This window comes from Mirounga angustirostris, unplaced genomic scaffold (assembly GCF_029215605.1).
Source record: "Mirounga angustirostris isolate CCGP_5_RB_7025 unplaced genomic scaffold, mMirAng1.0.hap1 SCAF_1, whole genome shotgun sequence".
In the NCBI taxonomy this organism is placed as follows: domain Eukaryota; kingdom Metazoa; phylum Chordata; class Mammalia; order Carnivora; family Phocidae; genus Mirounga; species Mirounga angustirostris.
In genome coordinates, this window is record NW_026991709.1 from 102,316,187 (window position 1) to 102,338,309 (window position 22,123).

Genomic DNA, 22,123 nt, shown 5'->3' on the forward strand with positions numbered 1-22,123 from the left:
TAAATGGGCACATGAATTGATTGTATCTAAGAGCAAGAAGGGATCCATGCTTACTTTCTAGATTATCAATTTCTGGGTGACATATATGTATGCATTCTATATATATGTATAGAATATGTACATATCTGTGGAAAACATCCTTCTGTTATATGGTAACAGAGGTTATATGCAGAGGTTTCTTATGTAGTTCAGTGACTAGAGACATGAAGGTAAAGAGAATGAGGCTTAGGAAAATATGCAGAAGAGAATGAATAGAGTACTAAAGAAGATGGTCATATAATCAAAGTTTTAAAAAAAGAAGAATTAGTAAATAAGAATGAAGGCATTATCTTTAATTGAATCAACTGTATAAAAGAGAGCAAGATTTGGATTCAGTCCAGTGTTATCACACACACACGTCAAGCTTGGAATAGTTCAATACCAAGAGATTTTCCATCTGGAATCCAGGCAATTGAGATTTATAAGGAGGTAAGCTATATAGCGGATGTCATAATGCTAAGTGTTTTCATTACTTTAAATCAGAAATGAAACAAGCAAATGAGGTTATGCATAACAACTATCAAAGGAAGACAGGAATCTCCAAAGACAGAACAAGAGAATCATTAGAGAGGCAAAATGTCTTTTCTTAAATAAATAAATAAATAAATAAATAAATAAAAATAAAAACTTTTTAGTGCTCTTGAAATTATAATTAATATCTTACTTTTTCTCATAGTGGAAAGCTCATGATGGCATTATTCTAAAAGTAGATTGGAACTCTGTCAATGATCTGATTTTGTCTGCTGGTGAGGACTGTAAATATAAGGTATGTGATTTTTGAATTTATCACCTGGTTGAAAGAATTAAATTTAGGTGAAAAGTGTTTAGCAAATAAGAATATTCTTTTAGTACTTTACTTTAGCTATGTCTTTTAGCTCTAATAATTTAGCAAATTGTTATTTTATAATTTTAAGTGGTATTTTATTTTGTTTTATTTTTTTTAAAGATTTTATTTATTTATTTGACAGAGAGAGAGACAGTGAGAGAGGTAACACAAGCAGGGGGAGTGGGAGAGAGAGAAGCAGGCCTCCTGCCGAGCAGGGAGCCCGATGCGGGGCTTGATCTCAGGACCCTGGGATCATGACCTGAGAAGGCAGATGCTTAACGACTGAGCCACCCAGGTGTCCCTTAAGTGGTATTTTAAAGTGTTGACTTTCTCATTGACCTATCTCACTGACGTATAGAATTTGATTTAATGAGTAGCAACATAAATAAAACTCCTAGTTTTACTGGTTATTTAAATCAACTCAAGTGAAGTTTTAAAAATCAATCTTACTGGTTTATTAAACATTGTTCAGCTTCAGACCAAAATAATTTATACTGAAAATAAGATTCAGTGTAACTGGAGTTAGAGGAAATTTAGTTGAAATAAATACTTTTAGGGAAAGTTGATAGAGCACTTACTGAGCAAAAAAATTTAAGCAAAAAACTGAACATTTCAAAATTTATTGTTAAATTTAAAAGGATTCAAAATGTGTAGGCTATATGATTAACCAAGGATTTAGTGAAATTGGAAAATTATCACGTTATAAAATTTTTTGAGATATTTAGGATTTAAAGAATATAGCTTTTCCGCCTTGTGTGATAGTAAAGACATTTAATTACTACTGTAATAAAGTGATGATTTCTAAATCTTTAATCGATACCTTACCATTAGGACAAACTTCTTTGTAATAATGTGGTGACTGTTATAAAAGATTTTTTAAAATTTGCTTTTTTAGGTATGGGATAGTTATGGCCGCCTTTTGTACAATTCACAACCTCATGAGCATCCTATTACCTCAGTTGCCTGGGCTCCAGATGGAGAGTTATTTGCTGTTGGATCGTTCCATACTTTACGCTTGTGTGATAAAACTGGGGTAAGTCATAATGGTGAACAATCACAGATGTGCTGTCATGAATGTGGTTATGCACAACACACCTGGTTCTCAATCTTTAGTATATGTGCTGCCGAAGCGAGCACTGGTTCTCAATCTTCAAAAAATATTTTCAGTGAATGCATTTGACTGCATTTTTCTGATTTGTCTTCTGAATATATTGGTTCAATCAATTCCAGATTTATGGGACCATATAAACGCTTTAAGTTGAATCTGAAGAATGGGTACATTCTCTATTGTTTGTCTTTCTGGAAATACTGATTTTAAGCATGATTGTAGAAGATGGTGAAGTAGTTAAAGTATTAAAATTTATACCCAGCCAATACGGAGAGTTCAGTTTTTAAACTTTTTTTTCACTGTCAATATGTTTCATATAGAAATTTTAGTTGTATGTTTTTGGCATGGAATTAATAGTAAATTTGAAAAATGATCATTTTAAAACCAAAGGAGTTGGGTTTTTGTCAAGAATTCATGTTTGAATACATGGGGGACTTTTTCCTCACAAGAGAGTATACCCTTCTTTGTACAAATTCTGTTTAGAACCTAGACAAACAGCCAAGCTCAGCAGCATTCATCCATTGTACTTGAATAATGAGTTACTTCATCAGAGTGTTCCAGAAGCAGCTGAGTGATGAGTGGGGTTATTCTGTACTATTCCTAACTAAGAGGAAATCACATAATTGTTCTGTGGCTTTTTTTCCTTGAATGCAAAGAAATTTAGAATTATTAAAGCTTCATAAATGATCTGGTTTATAAGTTTTCTGGTTATTTGAGAGGATTCTCTCTCTCCCTCTCTCCTCACTTGCGTGTGCTCTCTCTCTCTCTTTAAGATAAATAGATAAGGGTGCCTGGGTGGCTCAGTCAGTTAAACACCTGCCTTTGGTTCAGGTCATGATCCCAGGGTCCTGGGATTGAGTCCCACATCGGGCTCCCTGCTCAGTGGGGAGTCTGCGTCTCCCTCTCTGTCTAACCACCACCCCCCCTGCTCATGCTCTCTCTCTCTCTAGCTCTCCTCAAATAAATAAATAAAATCTTTGAAAAAAAATAAAATAGATAAATCTTTAAATTGCCATTTTGATGAAAATATTTAAAATTTAAAAATGTGGGGTATTGAATTGATCTGAATAACTGAATTAAAGATTTACTTTATTAAACACCAAGCCTATTATCAGAATGTTAACTATTCTGGAAAAGTAAACTTTCTAAAAGGATTTTTCTTTTACCTTATTTGACTGAATAGACTGGACACTGTAATAATTTTTTAAGGACTTGAGATTAACATTTATTTATATTTTCTTTTATTCAATAGACATCACATGTATACTGCTCATCAGAGTATTTTAGAAACTGGGGATAGAGAGATGTAAAGATTTTCATTCAAGTTGTTGACAATCTAGTAGAGAATCAGGCTATAAGACTCATAGTACAATGTGATAAATGCTATACAGGAGATTTATTTTGTGTAAGCACTGTGAAGGTATGGAAAAGCTTAATTCTGCCTGTGAATATTGATTGGAGAGCCGAGGCTTGAAGAATTAGTAGTTCTTCAAGGAGACAAGTTGGGGATGAGAGTTGCAGTCAAAAGGAACCTCTGGGTATCCAAGTATGGTGCCTTTTATGCAATGTCAATAAGATTTTGCATGGGCTAGTACCAGGAGGTAATACAGAAAAGTTATTCTTAGACCAGATCTATGTTTGCCATGTAAAAGAGTCTAGCTTTTTAAAATGAAGGTATTTTCTGTGAAGCACTCTTAGGAGTTACTGAAGGGTAGAAAGGAGGTGAGGGGGTTGGGTGCCTGGTCATATTCTCTCTACTCCAGTTCCAAAAATCTTCTGCAACCAGAAAAGCTCTACATTAATCAGTTTTACTATTTGAGCATCCAGTATAAGATTACCTTTGAACAGTTAAAACAATAAAGTTGGAAAACTGGTATGTTATCAGTAGAGAGCCATGGATGGTGGCTACTGACATGATAATATTCAAATGTTGGAAATATTGCTTTGGTATCAAAGGAATAGTGGTACAGGAGAAGGAAAAGAACTTGCAAAGGCAAGGAATTAGTCTGTTAGAAAAATTAAAAGTAGTTTGGATTTTATCCTCGGGCAGTAGTGAGCCACTGATCCATTTTAAGTAGTGACCTTATTAGATTTGGCATTTTTGGGGAAATGTACTCTGAGGTCACCAGGGAGGATGGATTAGAGGGACAGTAGACTGTAGGCAGGATGGCTAATTAGAGGCTTTTGCAGTAGTCTTGCAGTATAAGGAAGTGATGTTGTAATAGGGAATAGCAGTTGGGATGGGAAGAAGTGGACAGGTTCAAGAGATAAACTCTTGCTATAAAAAGTGGGAAGAATCAAGAATAATTACCCAGATTTCAATTTGAATACCTTACTGTCTGGGTGCTGGACTGAGGATAGTGCCTTCTTGTGGTGTGGTATAATTGGTACTGGCTTTGTGTGATATAATTTTATTAGATACCTGTGCAGTCATTACAATGATAAATCAAGTTACCTAAATTTCAGTGTTCAGAAGTATCACCTGGATATTGCTAAAATACATATTCTTGGGCCCCCATTTGCCATGTGATGAATCAAAATCTCAGTAGAATGGGGTCCAGGGAGTTGTCTTTTTAAGAAGTTTCCTGGTTACCTTTATTAGGTAGTCCTCAGACCACACTTGAAGGAACACTTAAGTAAAATGTGTGAGATGTTTGATTATTCCTTCTGAGTTCTGAAAGTATTAAAGCTTGCCCTATTATAGAAAAAATGCCTTAATTTTAGAGACGAAAGAGTAAATGATAATGAAGGTGACACCAAAAGAGTTGTCTAATTGAAAAGATTAAGTATAAAAAAACTCATGTAATTTATTCTTCTGATTCTTCCTTAGCATCTGTCTCATTTAAAATTTCTTTGGGGATATAATATTTTGTCTCTCTCATAATCTGTAACTTAAAGTTGTGTAATTAACAGTAGTCATCATTTACCCAGGGGCATATTCTGTGGCCGAATTTCAGTATTAGATATTGTAAGAATCTAGTCTTCAGGAATGATCTATACTCTATCATTTTGCTACAGGGAAAATGTTTATAGTATATGAATAATGTATGTGATGATATTGTCTCCTAATTTTCTAAACTGACTCAGAATAACTAGTTGTGAATACTATTGGAGCATTTATATTCATTGAATTATCAATGGAAATTCAATGGATTTTTTTTGTTTCATTTTTGCCTTGCATATTTTCACAAAAATTATTTGGAACTCTTTTTTTTTTTTTTTAAAGATTTATTTATTTATTTATTTATTTGAGAGAGAAAGAATGAGACACAGAGAGAGCATGAGAGGGGGGAGGGTCAGAGGGAGAAGCAGACTCCCTGCTGAGCAGGGAGCCCGATGCGGGACTTGATCCCGGGACTCCAGGATCATGACCTGAGCTGAAGGCAGTCGCTTAACCAACTGAGCCACCCAGGCACCCTTATTTGGAACTCTTTTATCTGATCATTTTTCTTTTTGCATGATTTTTATTAACCATATTATATCTCCCTTCATACAATTATTTTTTAGATTTTATGAATTATTTGATTAGACAAGGACTATTCCTAAAGTAGTTCCTAGGAATATATATATGTATATTGATTTCTTCAAACATTTTTTTTTTTTAAGATTTTATTTATTTATTTGAGAGAGAGAGAATGAGAGGGAGGAGGGTCAGAGGGAGAAGCAGACTCCCTGCCGAGCAGGGAGCCCGATGTGGGACTCGATCCCGGGACTCCAGGATCATGACCTGAGCCAAAGGCAGTCGCTTAACCAACTGAGCCACCCAGGCGCCCTCTTCAAACATTTTTGGAAAACAGTTTGACACTATGTATCAAAATTAGCCAAGAGATATACATATACTTTCACTACTCCAGTTCCAAAAATCTATAGAAATCATACGATAAAGAATGCTCAATGAAATGTTATTTATAATTTAACAAATGAAAAGCAATCTAAATCTCCAACATTAGGCTGTTATTTAACTTATGGAATATAATTATTATTAGAAATGATAATCTACTTTCATAATGCCATGAAAAGATTTTTAAGATACATAATCAAAAGAAAAAAAATAGTTACAAATTTTGTGCATAGGATGGTCCAATTTATATAAAAATGTATATCTCTCTCTATATATGAGTGGAAAATAGTCTGACAGAATATAATACATAACAAAGGTTATTTCTGGAGTTTGAAATGATAGGTGATTTAAAAAATTTTTTTTGCATATCTGCATTTTCTAAAATTTTCAAATAAGAACAATGCTTCATTTAATTTTTGAAGAGGAGAAAAAACTAGATTTATCCTTTTGTTTGCAAAATCCATTCAATTCTCTAATCATCTAATTTGGCCTTCTCACTTTTTGGAAAAAAGTATTGTTTTCTGAAGCTATTTAAATATATGTATACACACACACATATGGATATATATATTTATATACATACATACAAATGTTAAAACATGGACATTACTTTTAAGGTGATATAGAACATTACATGTTTCTTGAGGAATAATTCTCTCTCCTAAGATATAAATGCTGTAAGCATTTTGAGTCAAAACCAAATTACCTGTAAGTACTTTTTGCATATCTTTAAAAAAATGCCAAGTGGCCATTGCCCCTGTGGAGTTTACTGTCTTGTTGCTAAGACAGATATTAAATGATTGATTACACACTCAGTTATTTAATTACAGTTGCAATAAATTTTACAGGGAGGTACAGGCTGCTCCTAGAAATGGGAACTAATCTGTTTGGAGGGTCAAGGCAAGTTAATGTGATGAAAGGTAAGCAGGGCAATGCTTATTGAGATTCTTCATCTTTTCTACTTAGCAAGTAAGTAGTGTCAACTTAAAACCAAAAATGTAAGTCTGTTGGTGTTGGATGTTTTTCTCACACATTTGTTTATCTCTTGAAAAAACCTGCTAAGGCCTCTTTTAAGAAGTAACTACATGTTCTCTTCAACCTGGAAGTGTCACTCTTCAATGTAGCTCATTTATTTTTTCTCTCCTAATTTGGAACTGAAAGTTTAAATAGTAGTAATCATTTATCCAGAGCCAGACTTTGTGGAAGAATTTCATTATTAAATATAAGAATCTGGTCCTCGAGAATGATCTGTGCCCCAGGTTTTGCTACAGATTTATCAGATTTCTATTTTCAGAGCTCTTCACAAATTTTTAGTTGAGTGCAGTGTTTCTTAACATTTTATTAAAAATTCTTACCTAGGCTTCCTTGACAAAAATTAGATAGTAATTTTATAAAATAAGCTTCAAAGAATGATGGTGATGTAAACTTTCAGGTTATCTGTGAAATATTAAGCCTAGAAAAATGTGATTTTTGTAAACATTTTATTTTAATGTTTTTCAAGAAATATTTCTAGTGGAGAGGAAAAATCTCAAACACTTGGAGGCTGCTAATGATAGATTAGGTTTTGGTTTGAATACATTTCATACTGTAAAAGTGTGTAACTAGATTGATGACAGGAATATTGAAAAAGCAGATTTTTTAATTGAAATATAGTTGACACACAATATTATGTTAGTTTCAAGTGCACAACATAGTGATTTGACAAGTCCATATGTATTGCTGTGCTCACCACAAGTGTAGTTACCATCTGTTGTCATACAGTGCTATTACAGTACCATCGACTGTATTCCCTCTGCTGAAAAAGTGGAAATTTTTATATTTTTGTGAATAGGTGTATTACTCTAACTCAGTTGTTATACAGTAAACTTAATATTGCCATTAACTTTCATCTAAAAATTATTTTATTTTTAAAAGATCCTCACTAAGCTGATCTGAAACTCTAGTTTCTATTTATATCTTCTTTTTAATCAGACAGTTACCTGTATTGATTCAGAACCCATGTCCTGGTTCATTTTTGTGGACTGTGGCTCAAATATCAGTTTCATTTTTAAAGCCATTGCAGCACTATTCTGATCTGCCCTGTTTTTAACCCAGAGGCAAATTTGAAACCTAGGTGGTATTTCTTCCACACTGCAGTATAGTTGTCATAGTGTTACTGGGTTGCATGTATGGGCTGCTTGATGGTGTTCCAGAGACTTCATACACAGACTTAAAGAATATCTTTCTGTAGCTCCCTTCTCTCCATAATCCTACCCCAACTCTTGTTGAGAGGAGTTGGTGCTGCCTCTTTGCTGTCATTGGTGCAAACTGGGGATGGCAGACAGAGCCCTACTTGTCAGTCTTTGCAGTGCGCATCAGGGAGGGCCCCTGCTTCACTAGTGTAGGGCTGGAATGGTCTGACTGAGATCTACCTCATAGTCTTGGCAGCACCAAGTGGGGAAGAGGAGGGGTGCCCCCTCTGCTCTTTGAGTGCAGGGTGGGAATGTTCCATAGCGTTCTATCCCACTGTCTCCACAGCACACAGTGCCTAGTGGGGAGGGTGCCATGGCTTCTTCATGGTGTGTTCCTGGAGTTAGGGTAGTTATGTCAAAAGGGTTCTGTCCTGCAGGGCCCCTTCTACCTGGTCTGTTGCCCAGAGAGAATGGGCATTACTTGGTGCTTATTTTGTCTCATATACTACTTGGAGTTAATATTATACCATTTTGTGTAAAATATAAGAACCTTGTGCCCATGTAACTCCATTTATCTACCTCTTGTTTATGCTATAGTTGTCATAAGTATTACATCACACAGCATATTATAATTTTTGCTTTAGAAGTCATATTCATTTTAAAGAAATTAAGAGAATAAAGGTAGTCTTTTATATTTACCTACATGTTCAACATTTCTAGTGCTCTTCATTTCTTCCTGAAGATCCTAGTTTCCTTCAGCCTGAAGTTTTCCTCCAGCCTAAAAATCTTCCTTTAGGCATATCTCAGTATACATGTGTTGGCTAAGAATTTTCTTACTTTTCGTTTATCTGAAAATGTCTGTTCACTTCATTCTTTTAGGACGTCTTCACTCAGTTTAGAATTCTGAGTTGACAGAGTTTTGTTTGTTTTTTCCTTTGAGCACTTTAAAAATATTGTCCCACTTTCTTTTGGTCTTTATTGTTTTTGATGAAAAATAAGTGACTATTTGTATCATTGTCCTCCTGAATGTAAAGTGGTATCTACCTCTGGCTGCTTTGCAGATTTTCTCTTTGTCTTTGGTTTCCAGCAGTTTGATAGTGTATGCTTTTCTTTGTATTGTCTTGTTTGGGATTCTGTAAACTTTTTGAGTATATAAATTTATGATTTCACCTAAGTTGGACAAATTTTGGCCATTTTTTCAGATTTTTTTTTTTCTGTCCCATTCTCTCTTCCCTCCCCTGCTGGAATATACGTTAGGAATTTTTTAGAGCTTTGATATTATCCCACAGGTCAACAAGACTCTATTCATGTTTTTCCAATCTCTTTTCCCTTCAGATTTCTTTTTTTTTTTTTTTTAAGATTTTTTGTTTATTTTTTAACAGAAAGAGAGACAGCGAGAGAGGGAACACAAGCAGGGAGAGTGGGAGAGGGAGAAGCAGGCTTCCCGCCGAGCAGGGAGCCCGATGTGGGAATCGATCCCAGGACCCCGGGATCATGACCTGAGCTGAAGGCAGACGCTTAACGACTGAGCCACCCAGACGCCCTCCCTTCAGATTTCTAATTGGATAATTTTTGTTGATCTATCTTTAAGTTTACTAATCCTTTTATTGGTTATCTCCAATCCTTTCATAAGCCTGTCCAGTGAATTTTAATTTCAGATATTGTAGTTTTCACTTCTAGAACTTCCATTTGGTTGTTTTTTCATAGTTCTTATTTCTCTGCTGAGATTTTTCTCTGTTGTTATATTTGTTCAAAATAATATTTTCCATTAAGGCCTTGGTTATAATAGCTTCTTTAAAATCATTATCTGATAATTCTAGCATTTTGTCATCAATTGCCTTTTCTCTTGTGCCATTTTTCTTGTATGTTTGCATAATTAGTAATTTTGAATTGTATTCTGAACATTGTGAACAATACATAGTAAAGACTCTGGATTCTGCTATGTTTCTCTAAAGAGCACTGACTTTTCTGTGTGTGTTAACAGGGAGTTAACTTGACTGAACTCAGCCTTCAGTCTCTGTCTTCCTTCTGGTGGAAAGATGAATTCTCTGTGACCTTTTTCTTTCTGGAGTTTTCCCCTCAACTTCCATCTGTGTGGTCATTGAACTTTATCCTCTCATTTCTCTGCCAATGACAGCCAGTTTCTATCTGAGGTTTAGCCACCATTCTTGGCACCAACTAGGGTATGTTCTTAGGTAAAAGTTTGTAAAAAATGGAAATTTACTCAATACTGTTTCCTTTTTTCAACGATTGACTCAAGTTTCTCCCTGCTTTTTTTAAAGCAGCATTTTTGAGACATAATTTATATACTATATATTTTACCCATTTAAAGTATACAATTCAGTGTTTTTAAATGTATTCATAGGGTTGGGCAACCACCACATTCTAATTTTAGAACATGTTCCTCTCCTCTAAAAGGAGTCTCATACTCATTTACTATCAATCCCTATTTCTCCCTACCCAACTCCCAGCCTCTGGCAACTACTAATCACCTTTCTTTTTCTATGGATTTCCCTATTCAGGCCATTTCATATAAATGGAATAATATAGTATGTGGTCTCCTGTGACTACCTTCTTTCACTTAGTATAATGTTTTCAAGGTTCATCCACATTGTTTCATACACCAGTCCTTCATTCCTTTTTTATGAACAAATAATATTCCATTATATGAATATAACACATTTTGTTTATCCGTTCCTCAGTTGGTGAACATTTGGGTTGTATCAAATTTTGGCTATTATGAATAATGCTGCTAAGAATGTATATAAGTCTGTACAGACATATGTTTTCATTTCTTTGGGTATACTTAGGAATGAAATTACTGGGTTAAATAGTAACTCTATCTTTATAACTTTTTGAGGAACTGCCAAACTGTTTTCCAGAGTAGCTGTCTGCCTGCTTTTGATTGCTCTCCAGTCTTCAAGTAGTTGTTTTATTTCTTGTCTAGAGTGACTAGGTGTTATTTGTGAGAAGGCTGATCTGATAGCAGCTGTCCTACCACTATCATTCCTTACATATCAAGTTTATTCAAAATAATTGATCACGAGTTTCAAAACATTAGGTCTGCATATTTGAGGGTTATGCTGACTACTGCAATGATTCTCAAAGTGGAGGAGAGTAGAGGAGCTACCTGCTTAAGACTCTCTGTTCAAGAAATTATCCAGGAAAATAGCAAAATGACATGAATAGTCAGTTCACAAAACAAATGCAAGTGGCCAATAAAAACATGAAAGGATGTTCAATTTAACTCATAGATAAATATAAAGTAAAGAAGTAATGATGTGTTTTACCTAATAGATTAAAAAGATTAATAATGACTTAAAAACCTCAGATTCACTCAAGTAGGAGGAAATGAGGTCTCTCATTTCTCACTGTTGGTGGGAATGTGGGCTGATTCAACCTTTTTAAAGGGTAGTTTGATAATACATATCCAATATCAGATGTACATACCCCTTGACCAGTAATCTCACTTCTAGGAATTTACTCTAAAGAGATCATTGTACAAGTACATAAAGCTGTATGCATAACAGTTTCATCGCAGAATTTTTATAATAGTAAAAATTAGAAATAAATGTCCACAAGAAGACTGATTAGGTTATTATTTGGTTATATCTAAAATGGAATACCCTTAACATATTTAAAAATGGGGAAGAGAGATTATGTTTAATAACCTGAAAGATATCCATGGTTAAGTTATTTAGTGAAAAGACCAGGTTATAGGAGAACATGTTATTCTGTGATTCTACTTGTGTAAAATTGTATACCCATATCTTTAACTAAGTTGTACCCAAAAGTATATTTGGGTCATCTGTTCCTTCTTCATATGATTTTGTTTAGTGTGAACCTTACTTAATGACTATGTATCAATTGTACAGATGCAGTAAAGGTTTTTAAAAAGTTCTTCAGGGGCGCCTGGGTGGTTCAGTCAGTGAAGTGTCTGCTTTCAGCTCAGGTCATGATTCCAGGGTCCTGGGATGGAGCCCCGCATCGGGCTCCCTGCTCAGCGTGGAGTCTGCTTCTCCCTCTCCTTTTGTTCCTGTGCCCCTCCTCCCTGCTTGTGCCCCCCCAAATAAATAAATAAAATCTTAAAAAAATAAAAATAAATAAGTTCTTCAATAAAACTGAGCAAAAGAGAAGTGATGTTGCAGAAAATGGTGGACTAGGGAATTCCAAGAATTGTTCCCTCCACTCAAGCAATAATTAACTGGCAATAAATGTCAGAATCAACTTTTTCAGAGCTCTGGAATCTAATTCAGAACTTGCCACACCCAAGGAGAATGCTTAATGAAGAAAGAGACTGCTAAATTTGGTAAGAAACCATTGCAGTGTTTTTTCCTTACCTGCCTGCCATCCCCTGTTCCCAGCATGGCAGTGACTATAGGGATGACAACCTGCATTCTGGTGTGGCTTGCTGGTCCCAGGGGGAACAATATGGACCATGTTTTCAAAAAAAATTGTGGTTGTACTTTTTGACTTATTTGGTCCCCCTGAGGGATCAGCACAGAGGTGTGTCTTTGTTTTGCCTCCCTTGAAATCTGTCAGAGCTGTAGTGGCTTCCCAGGTAGCATCTGTTGAAAGCATACTACTCACGGCTGCTGGGGGCAAGGGATGGTGAATGGGGCAAGCAGCAGATAGACCGAAAAGCCTGGGAAGGAGGAGGCTGAGGAGGAAGATAAATGGAAAAATAAGGGTTTTGTAGGGCTCTTACAAATACTGGAGATTCTGTAGTACAAAACACATGCCCAGGGCCAGATGTACGCTCAGAAAAGACCTGAGAGGATGCTAGGCTTGCATCACTGGCAGATCTTTGGGCTCTGCACAAGCAGGTGGTGAAGGCTAAGGCAAAATTATGGGTGGTCTGGCTAAATGTTGAAGGAGTGCCCCAGCTCAGAGCCAATTGACAGAGTAGGAGAGTATTTTTTTTTTTCTTTTTGGCTCTGTCAGGTCACTAACTGACTACTTACATAATAGAATGGAGACTTAGGGGCGCCTGGGTGGCTCAGTTGGTTAGGCGACTGCCTTCGGCTCAGGTCATGATCCTGGAGTCCTGGGATCGAGTCCCGCATCGGGCTCCCTGCTCGGCGAGGAGTCTGCTTCTCCCTCTGACCCTCCTCCCTCTCATGCTCTCTGTCTCTCATTCTCTCTGTCTCAAATAAATAAATGGAGTCTTTAAAAAAAAAAAAAAAAGAATGGAGACTTAGGTGACCATACATGAAAGGAATATAGTCTTTGCAAAAATAGTTTGGAGAGGTCACTAAATAAATGACTGGAGCATCTCTGTGGCTCAGTCTGTTAAGCCTCTGCCTTCAGCTCAGGTCATGATCTCAGGGTTCTGGGACTGAGCCCATGTTGGGCTCCCTGCTCAGCAGGGAGTCTGCTTCTCCCTCTCCCTCTGCCCCTACCTCTTGCTCATGTGCTTGCGTGCTCTCTCTCAAATAAATAAATAAAATCTTTAAACAACAACAACAACAAATGACTGTAGCCCCAAAGAAGCAACAACAGCAAACCCTGGGGAGGGAGGAGAATCTAATTTCCAGAATTACCACATTATAATATTCAAAACATCCATTTTCAACAAAAAAATTACAGGCATACAAAAGAGGCAGCAAAGTATGGCCCATTCACAAGAAAAAAAAATAGAAACCATCCCTGAGGAAACCCAGCATTGGATTTATTAGACAAAGACTTTATATATGCTTAAAGTGCTAAAGAAAACCATAGATAAAGAACTAAAAGAAACCAGGGGCTCTGGGTAGCTCAGTCAATTGAACATCTGACTCTTGGTTTCAGTTTAGGTCATGATCTCAGGGTTGTGAGATCAAGCCCCACATCCTGCTCCACGCTTAGTGGGGAGTCTGCCTGGGATTCTCTCTCTCCCTTTCCCTTTGCCCCTCCTAACCACCGCCCCCCCCGCTCCCTTTATTTAAAATAGAAGAAATAAATCTTAAAAAAAGAAAAAAAAACCAGAAGAACAAAGTCTGAACAAATAGAAAATATCAAAAGAGAAATTACAAAAAGGAATCAAATAGAAAATCTTGAACTGAAAAAAGAATGAGCAAAGAATAAAAGAAGTATATTGTAAATGCCCGCAGAACCCAAAAATGTGATCAGTCTCTTCATCATATAAATAAAAATCACAGTGTAATGCCACTTTCACTCATCAGAAGATGGGAAAATGGGCCTCCTCAAAAAGCTGTGAAGGGAGTATTAATTGGTACAACTTTTCTATCAAGATCTATCAAGATCCTTGAAACTTTGACACAGCTATTATCCTTTCAAGGAAGTTTAAAGATTCATTGCATATTCATTTGTTCATTTATCTTCATATTCATTAATTACTTCATGAATATTTATTGAGAGTCTATTATATGCCAGGCACTTGACCTAGGTGTTAAAGAAACTGCAATAAACAAAATAAATTCCCTGCTCTTGAGTTTTCATTATAGCAGATGAAAAGCTATACACAAACAAACAAAATGAATTTATAATATGTTAAGTGGTAATAAATGACATAAAAAATAAGGCTGGGTAAGGAAGATGGCATTATTTTAGGTGAGGTAGTCAGGGAATATCAGACACAAACTAAATATACATTATTGACTGGTTAGTAAAATAAATTATGGTACAAGTAAATTACTTACGGAATAAAAATTAAAAGCCATGGGGCATCTGGGTGGCTTAGGTGTTAAGCGTCTGCCTTTGGCTCAGGTCATGATCCTGGGGTCCTGGGATCGAGCCTCACATTGGGCTCTCTGTTCAGCCAGAAGCCTGCTTCTCCCTCTCCCACTTCCCCTGCTTGTGTTCCCTATCTGTATTTCTCTCTCTGTCAAATAAATAAATAAAATCTTAAAAAAAAAAAAAAGCCATAGTACCATAATTTTTTCCTTGATTTGATAATAAAATTTTATTTTTACCTTTGATTTTTAAGAAATGCATGATTCAAATACGTGAAATAGAAACTTTCAAATTAAATTAATTATTATAAATAAATATACAGAATATATTAATGAATTGCATTATGTTACATTAAATGGAACAATTCAAGGGAAAAGATCTGAATATGTAAGATACCTTTGGCCAGATTTTTAAATTAACCGACGTTGTTGCTTTTATTAATCAGCAGGTGGTGCTATTGCTTGATTAAGAGAACTTTTGCCTTTTTTTTTTTTTCACTCTGTTCTTGAATATTCAGTTAGTCATTATAATGAAAAGATGTCCCTCTGTTCATTCATTCTTCCATTCAATTAAAATAATTGCAACGATTCATCATCTGCAGTAACTGGTCTTACTGCCATATGTAACTTTTCATTGTGTCAGTAATGGATGTCAACACATAATTTAAGATAGCCTGCAATTTCCCAATTCCTGGTATGTGAGAGAGAATATTGATTTTAAAAATCATTAGTGTAACAAAGAAATGTAAGAAACTTTGCATCTATCATCTCTTCCCCCTAAACTTAATTTGTGAACACACACTTTTATAGATTGAATTCATCCAACCTGGCTAAAGATATATGCTTTTGAGAATTCTTTTAATCTAGTATATTTATATAGCAGTAATAAAGAGAAAGGTGAGGTTGGCATTTGGAAGGTGCTTTTGTAAGTTATTATAGTCAAGTCATGTTTTTTACTATAAATATTTCTTAATTCCTTGGTGGGGAACTGTATGCCTAAGCAGTTTGACAGAATACAGGGGAAAAATGGTCTCTTCTCTTACAGGGATATAACATCCTTTAATGAGTAGGTCAACACTATATAAATGCATTCTCAGTTGTTCTCCATATTGTGCTGTCCAGTATGATGGCATATTGTATTTATTTTTTTAAAAGATTTTATTTATTTATTAGAGAGACAGAGAGCACATGAGCAGGGGGAGGGGCAGAGGGAAAGAGAATCTCAAGGAGACTCTGCACTGAGTGTGGAGCCAGACCATGGGTCTCGATCCCACAACCCAGAGATCATGACCTGAGCTGAAATCAAGAGTCAGACGCTTAACCTGCTGAGCCACCCAAGTGCCCTGTATTGTAGTGTATTTTAATGTAGTAGTATTGATATGGTTGTAGAGCCCTGGAGTCAAGACTCCAGTGGTGATATTACAAAGTTAAATGGACTAAGCTAAGTGATTACCTCTTTCCTTTCAACTCCACCATTCTGTGATATCTCTTCCGTGGCCATTGGACATCCTGCTTGCTTCCTCTCATAAGTAGTAGTAGGGTGTTGTTTCTTTCTTTGTTTCATAGGAAGATTGTTACAAGAAAGAGGCAGCACTGCACATGGTATACTACAAGTGGGAAAAACTCCAGCAGTGCTGGAGAAGTGTGGCTGATCCTATAACTTCAGACTTATTCTACATTTTATTATAGTTGGATACAAGTAGCAGAAACCATTAAGCAAAAAGAAGAATTGGCTACAAGGTTACAGGGATATCTTCCAGAGGCCAGGTCAAGGAACTGTGCATCCTTTACAGTATAAGACCCTGCCCTCCGGAATTGGGAAATTCACCAAGCATAACAAAATCACAGTTCTATTACAGAATTAACTTTTAATCTTCTTAAAACCAATACCTAACACATAGCAGGTGTTGCATAAATGTTGCATTTTAATGGATCACTGTACAGACAAAAGATATTGTTTTGGTTTTTAATGACTTACATTTACTTATCACAATTAATGTAACTCAATGACTTACATTGCAGCATTTTGACTAGGTCATTACTAGAATTGATCCATTTAATCAGTTTGGTTGATGTTTTTGAGAAGGCTACTTTAAGATTTCTAAATCTTTGACTTTTAATTTGCTCCTTGGATTTTTTTTTTTTTTTATTTTAAAAAGTTTGAAGTCATGGTTGAGCTCTGGGAAGGAATTCTTTCCTAAGGACACAGGCATACTCATTCATTCATTCATTTAACAAATATTGATGTGTGATACTCTAGCTAGTCAAAGAATAATATTCATATGTGTCCTCTAGGAGTAATTCACCCTCTGTTGAGAGTACTGATATGTAAACAGATAATTAAATAACATGGTTATTTAATGGCAAAGGTTATAATTGCTGTGGGAGAAGAGAGAAGGAATAGAGTAATGGTAAATTTTTAGATATGTCTGTACTTATATAGGATGAGACTAAACTTGGTTAAAGTAAGCTTTCTCTCTGGTCGAATAACTTAAAAACATTAAAAAGTCGGGCGCCTGGGTGGCTTAGTTGGTTCAGCGACTGCCTTCGGCTCAGGTCATGATCCTGGAGTCCTGGGATCGAGTCCCGCATCGGGCTCCCTGCTCGGCAGGGAGTCTGCTTCTCCCTCTGACCCTCCCCCCTCTCATGCTGTCTGTCTCTCATTCTCTCTGTCTCAAATAAATAAATAAAATCTTAAAAAAAAAAAAAAAGATTTTGTTTATTTATTTGAGAGAGAGAATGAGATAGAGAGAGAGAGCATGAGACGGGGGAGGGTCAGAGGGAGAAGCAGACTCCCTGCCGAGCAGGGAGCCCGATGCGGGACTCGATCCCAGGACTCCAGGATCATGACCTGAGCCGAAGGCAGTCGCTGAACCAACTGAGCCACCCAGGCGCCCCTAAACAAAATCTTTTAAAAAAAAACATTAAAAAGTCTTTTTTTTAAATAGAGATTTTTTTTAACCAAGAAGCACAAATTTGGTTTTGCTTTTTTCTGATTTTGGTACCTAAAAATCTAAATTTAATTATCTATGTCTAGAAGCACAGAACTTCAGTTCTGTTGACAAATGTTCTTTAGGTGTACTATATGTTGAAATCATGCAAAAGCTCCCATTACACATGGACCAATCCACTAACTCCTCCTCCACAGTAGGTTATTGTTCCTCCACCCTGCATTTGGGGGAGAAGTGGTATAATTTCCTCTTCTACAATCTCTCTCACAGTATCTTCTGCATAAATAAATACCTCATAAACTAAACTCCAATATTCACACATTCTGATTAGTCAATGCTGGAGATACCAGTCATGTAAAAAATTTTAAATCCTTTATTTTGATTTAAGGAAAAATGTTATTTCCTTTTATTTCATTGTTTTTAGTTAAATTACCTTTCCCTTCTGAACATCTTTCCCTTTTAAAGAAATTCTATAGATTTTTTTCCCCCAGACCATTAGGCCTTATCTGATTATTTGCAGTATCATCTGTTTAGGGGCCATAGATTTAATAATTTAAAATTGATCCTTAAGGATTTTCCTCTCAGGATTCTAAGATGTTCATATTTTCCCTGAGGAAGGTTCTGTCTCAGAGTCTAATTTTTTCATACTATCAGGAAATATTCATGAAAAAAATAGCTTGCTTTTTCTTAATAAAGACATGCCTTAGGGATTTTGTGGGCTTGGTTCCAGACCATTGCAATAAAGCGAATATCACAAATAAAGCAAGCAAAATGAAATTTTTTAATTTCCTAGTGCATATAAAAGTTATGTTTGCACTATATTATAGTCTATTAAGTGTGCAATAGCATTATGCCTAAATAAGCAATGTATATGCCTTAATTAAAAAATACTTTATTGCTAAAAATGCTAACCATCATCTGAGCTTTCAGTGAGTCATAATCTTTACTGGTGGAGGGTCTTGCCTTAATGTGGATGGCTGCTGACTGATTAGGGTTGTGGTTGCTGTCTTATATGGACTTGGTTCATGGTGCCCCAAAACAATTACAATAATAACATCACTGATCACAGATCACCGTAACACATATAATAATAATGAGAAAGTTTGAAATATTGTAAGAATTGCCATATTGTTACACAGAGACATGAAATGAGCAGATACTGTTGGAAAAATGGCGTCAATAGACTGGCTTGATGCAGGTTGCCACAAACCTTCAATTTGTAAAAAATGCAGTATCTACAAAGTGCAGTAAAGTGAAGTGCAGTAAAATAAGGTATGCCTATATAATTTCAATGCTTTTGTATAATTTACATGATAGACTATTAAATGCATATTTTGCTTGATGTCCTAAACCCATTTTGGTTCTTTTTTCTTTCTAAAAGCAACTTGTTCAATAATTTTTAAATCTTTTCTTTTGGATATCCTTGATAATTGAATACCATGTGAACAATACCAAGTTCCTACTACCACTTGGTGACAACATGAGCAAATTATTGTTTATTTTCTCTTTAACTGTGCATAAACCTTTTGAAAGCCAAACCCATAAACCCCAAACTACTTTAAAAAGTGGTAAAAGTACTGGTTCATCTGTTTATGCTTATATCTGAATCTGAATCATTAGGAAAAAAATTTTAAAATCTCCAAATTGGGGCACCTGGGTGGCTCAGTCTGTTAAGTATCTGCCTTCTGCTCCCAGGACCGTGGGATCAAGCCCCAAGTTGGGCTCCCTGCTCAGTGGGGAGTCTGCTTTTCCCTCTCCCTCTGCCCTTCTCCCTCCCTTTTGTGCTCTCTCACGTGCACTCTTTCAAATAAATAAAATCTTGAAAAGATAATAAATAATAAAGTCCCTAAATTGACTGCTATAATTTCACAGTAGGTCAAATAATGGGCCCCCAAAGATGTCCATGCCCTAATCCCCAGAACCTGTGAATATGTCACCTTAAAAGGCAGAAGGAACTTTGTAGAAGTGATTAAAGGTGTGGACCTTTAGATGGTAAGACTATCCTGGATTATTCAGATTGGCCCAGTCTAATCATAAATCCTTAAAAGCAGAGAATCTTTCCCAGCTGGGATAAAGGATGAAGGAGGAGAAGATTCTAAGTAAGAGCAACTCATTCTGCTGTTGCTTGCTTTCAAGATGGAGGAAGGGCACCACAGCCAATGAATGCAAGTGGTCTCTAGAAGTTACCAGTGGCCAGCACAGAAATGAGGACTTCTGTCCTACAGCTATAAGAAACTGAATTCTGCTAAGACCCTGAGTAAGCAAGGAAATGGATCCTCCCCTCGAGCCTCCAAGAAGAAATGTAGACTTGCCAACAACACCTTGATTTTAGCTCAGTGAAAAAACCATGTGGATTTATGATCTATGAAAGATTCTAAGTTTGTGGTAATTTGTTACAACAGTAATAGAAAACTGCATCTTTGTAACTGCAGTTCAGGGCCAATCTTAGCAATGAGTATGTAGGTGGAAATATCCTGGGGAAGGCTTTCACCCCCTTCTTACTGATAACAAAATTTCCATTAGCTTTATTGCTTTGACTTAAGAAATTGTTATTTTCAGGTCCTTTTCGAAGTATTTGGCTAGTTGAGAGCAGATTTCAGATGAGAGTGAGGAGAGAGGTATAAAATACTATTACACGGGGAGATGGCCCTTTATGAGGAGAATTTGGGTTGGCCATAGAACACCATCAACATTCTAGGTATTTGGGGAGGTGCCAGTAATATTTACCCAGAGCCAAAACCAAACTGGCCAGCCTTACAATTTTTCAAGATTGCCTTTAGAAAAAAATATATTGCTAAACCCCTCAAAAGCAAACCAGCAATCAGTTGTTGTGTTCTTGCTCAGTGACATAATGCTTCTTTATAGGCAGCTCAAAATAACATTGATTGATACTTCTGTTGGGCCTTCTTCCAGTTAGTTACTCCTCCATTATAACTGCTATTCTGACTGTGTCACCATGGGTTAGTTTTGCCTGCTTGTGACCTTTATATAAGTGGAATCGTACAGTATTTTTACTTTTGTCTGACTTTTTTCATTCAGCCATATGTCTGTGAGATTTATCTATGTTGTTGGGTATAGTGTCATAATTTTTGAATCTTCTCAAATCTCCCCATAAAACAGAAAGTAAGAGAGTATAACCAACAATCCACAGACAGCCACTACAACAAAACTTGATATTTCATATTCCCACAAACTCCCAAATGCAAGTGGTTTTCCAAAATACCAGGTATACATGGTCTCAGCATCTATGTGTGAGGAAGCAGAGGAAAGACAGCTAGGCTTTTAAGACAATGAGAAAAGAACTCCCAAATTGCCAATAAATGCCTGAAACGGAGACAGGCCAGTCAGTTCAAATAGCAGTTGAAACTGGACAGAAGCCTTTGGGATCATAGTCCCAGAAAAGGATCATAGTCAAATTACATAATGTTGCCAAAGACAATGAAGGCATGCCATAAATAGACAAGCCCTGCCAAATAATTCAAAACAAGTTGAAGGATATTGAAAACATGACAAAAGCTATGAAATAACCATATAAATCAAAACTAGGAAAATTAAGAAATGAGGTGACTAGAGAAAGGGAAATTTTTAAGGAGAGATGGCAGAACTCAGAAGGGAATTATAAAAAAGGGAAAAATTATTACAGAAGTGAAGATGAAACTAGAAGGAATATAAGGGCAAATAAACACAATGGATATTGCCTTAAGGGATAAATAGAAAGTGAAGTGGAAGCAAGGAAATGGCAAAAGAGATACAAAGTTTTTTTTTTATTCTTATGTTAATCCCCTACATTCATCATTAGTTTTAGATGTAGTGTTCCATGATTCATTGTTTGTGCATAACACCCAGTGCTCCATGCAGAATGTGCCCTCCTCAATACCCACCACCAGGCTAACCCATCCTTCCACCCCCCTCCCCTCTAGAACCCTCAGTTTGTTTTTCAGAGTCCATTGTCTCTCATGGTTCGTCTACCCCTCCGATTTCCCCTGCTTCATTCTTCCCCTCCTGTTACCTTCTTCTTCTTCTTCTTCTTTTTTTTTTTTCTTAACATATATTGCATTATTTGTTTCAGAGGTACAGATCTGAGATTCAACAGTCTTGCACAATTCACAGCGCTTACCAGAGCACATACCCTCCCCAGTGTCTATCACCCAGTCACCCCATCCCTCCCACCCCACCCGAGATACAAAGTTTTGATACAAAGTGATAGATACAGAAGGTAAAGATGCAAAGTATATATAATAGGAGTCTTCAGAGGAGATGCCTGAAGTAATGAACAGAACAAATACTAAAAGCTACCACTCAAGAAAGTTTTCCTCAAATGTAAAACTCAAAAGGAAATTAAACCCTAATTATATATTCAGTTGTTTGTATATCTATCTAGAGAGGAACTATTCCAAATGACTTTAAATGATTTGAGTGTTGGCTCTTTGTGCTTGCTGTAGACTCAGACGATTGCTCTGCCACTTTGGAAGACAGTTTGGCAGTTCCTCAAAAGGTCAAAGAGAGAGTGACC

At 36.2% G+C, this 22,123-nt stretch overlaps 1 protein-coding gene across 3 annotated transcripts in view; it reads left to right on the plus strand.

Moving 5' to 3' along the window:
• The window catches only part of IFT80 (intraflagellar transport 80), a 126,097-nt gene that overhangs the window by 40,283 nt on the left and 63,691 nt on the right, over positions 1 to 22,123 (plus strand). For all 3 annotated transcript variants that reach the window (XM_064585774.1, XM_064585775.1, XM_064585776.1), the window contains 2 exons: positions 716 to 805; positions 1,761 to 1,898. In XM_064585774.1, coding sequence (XP_064441844.1) covers positions 716 to 805; positions 1,761 to 1,898 — 228 coding nt within the window. The remainder of the gene's footprint in view (positions 1 to 715; positions 806 to 1,760; positions 1,899 to 22,123) is intronic.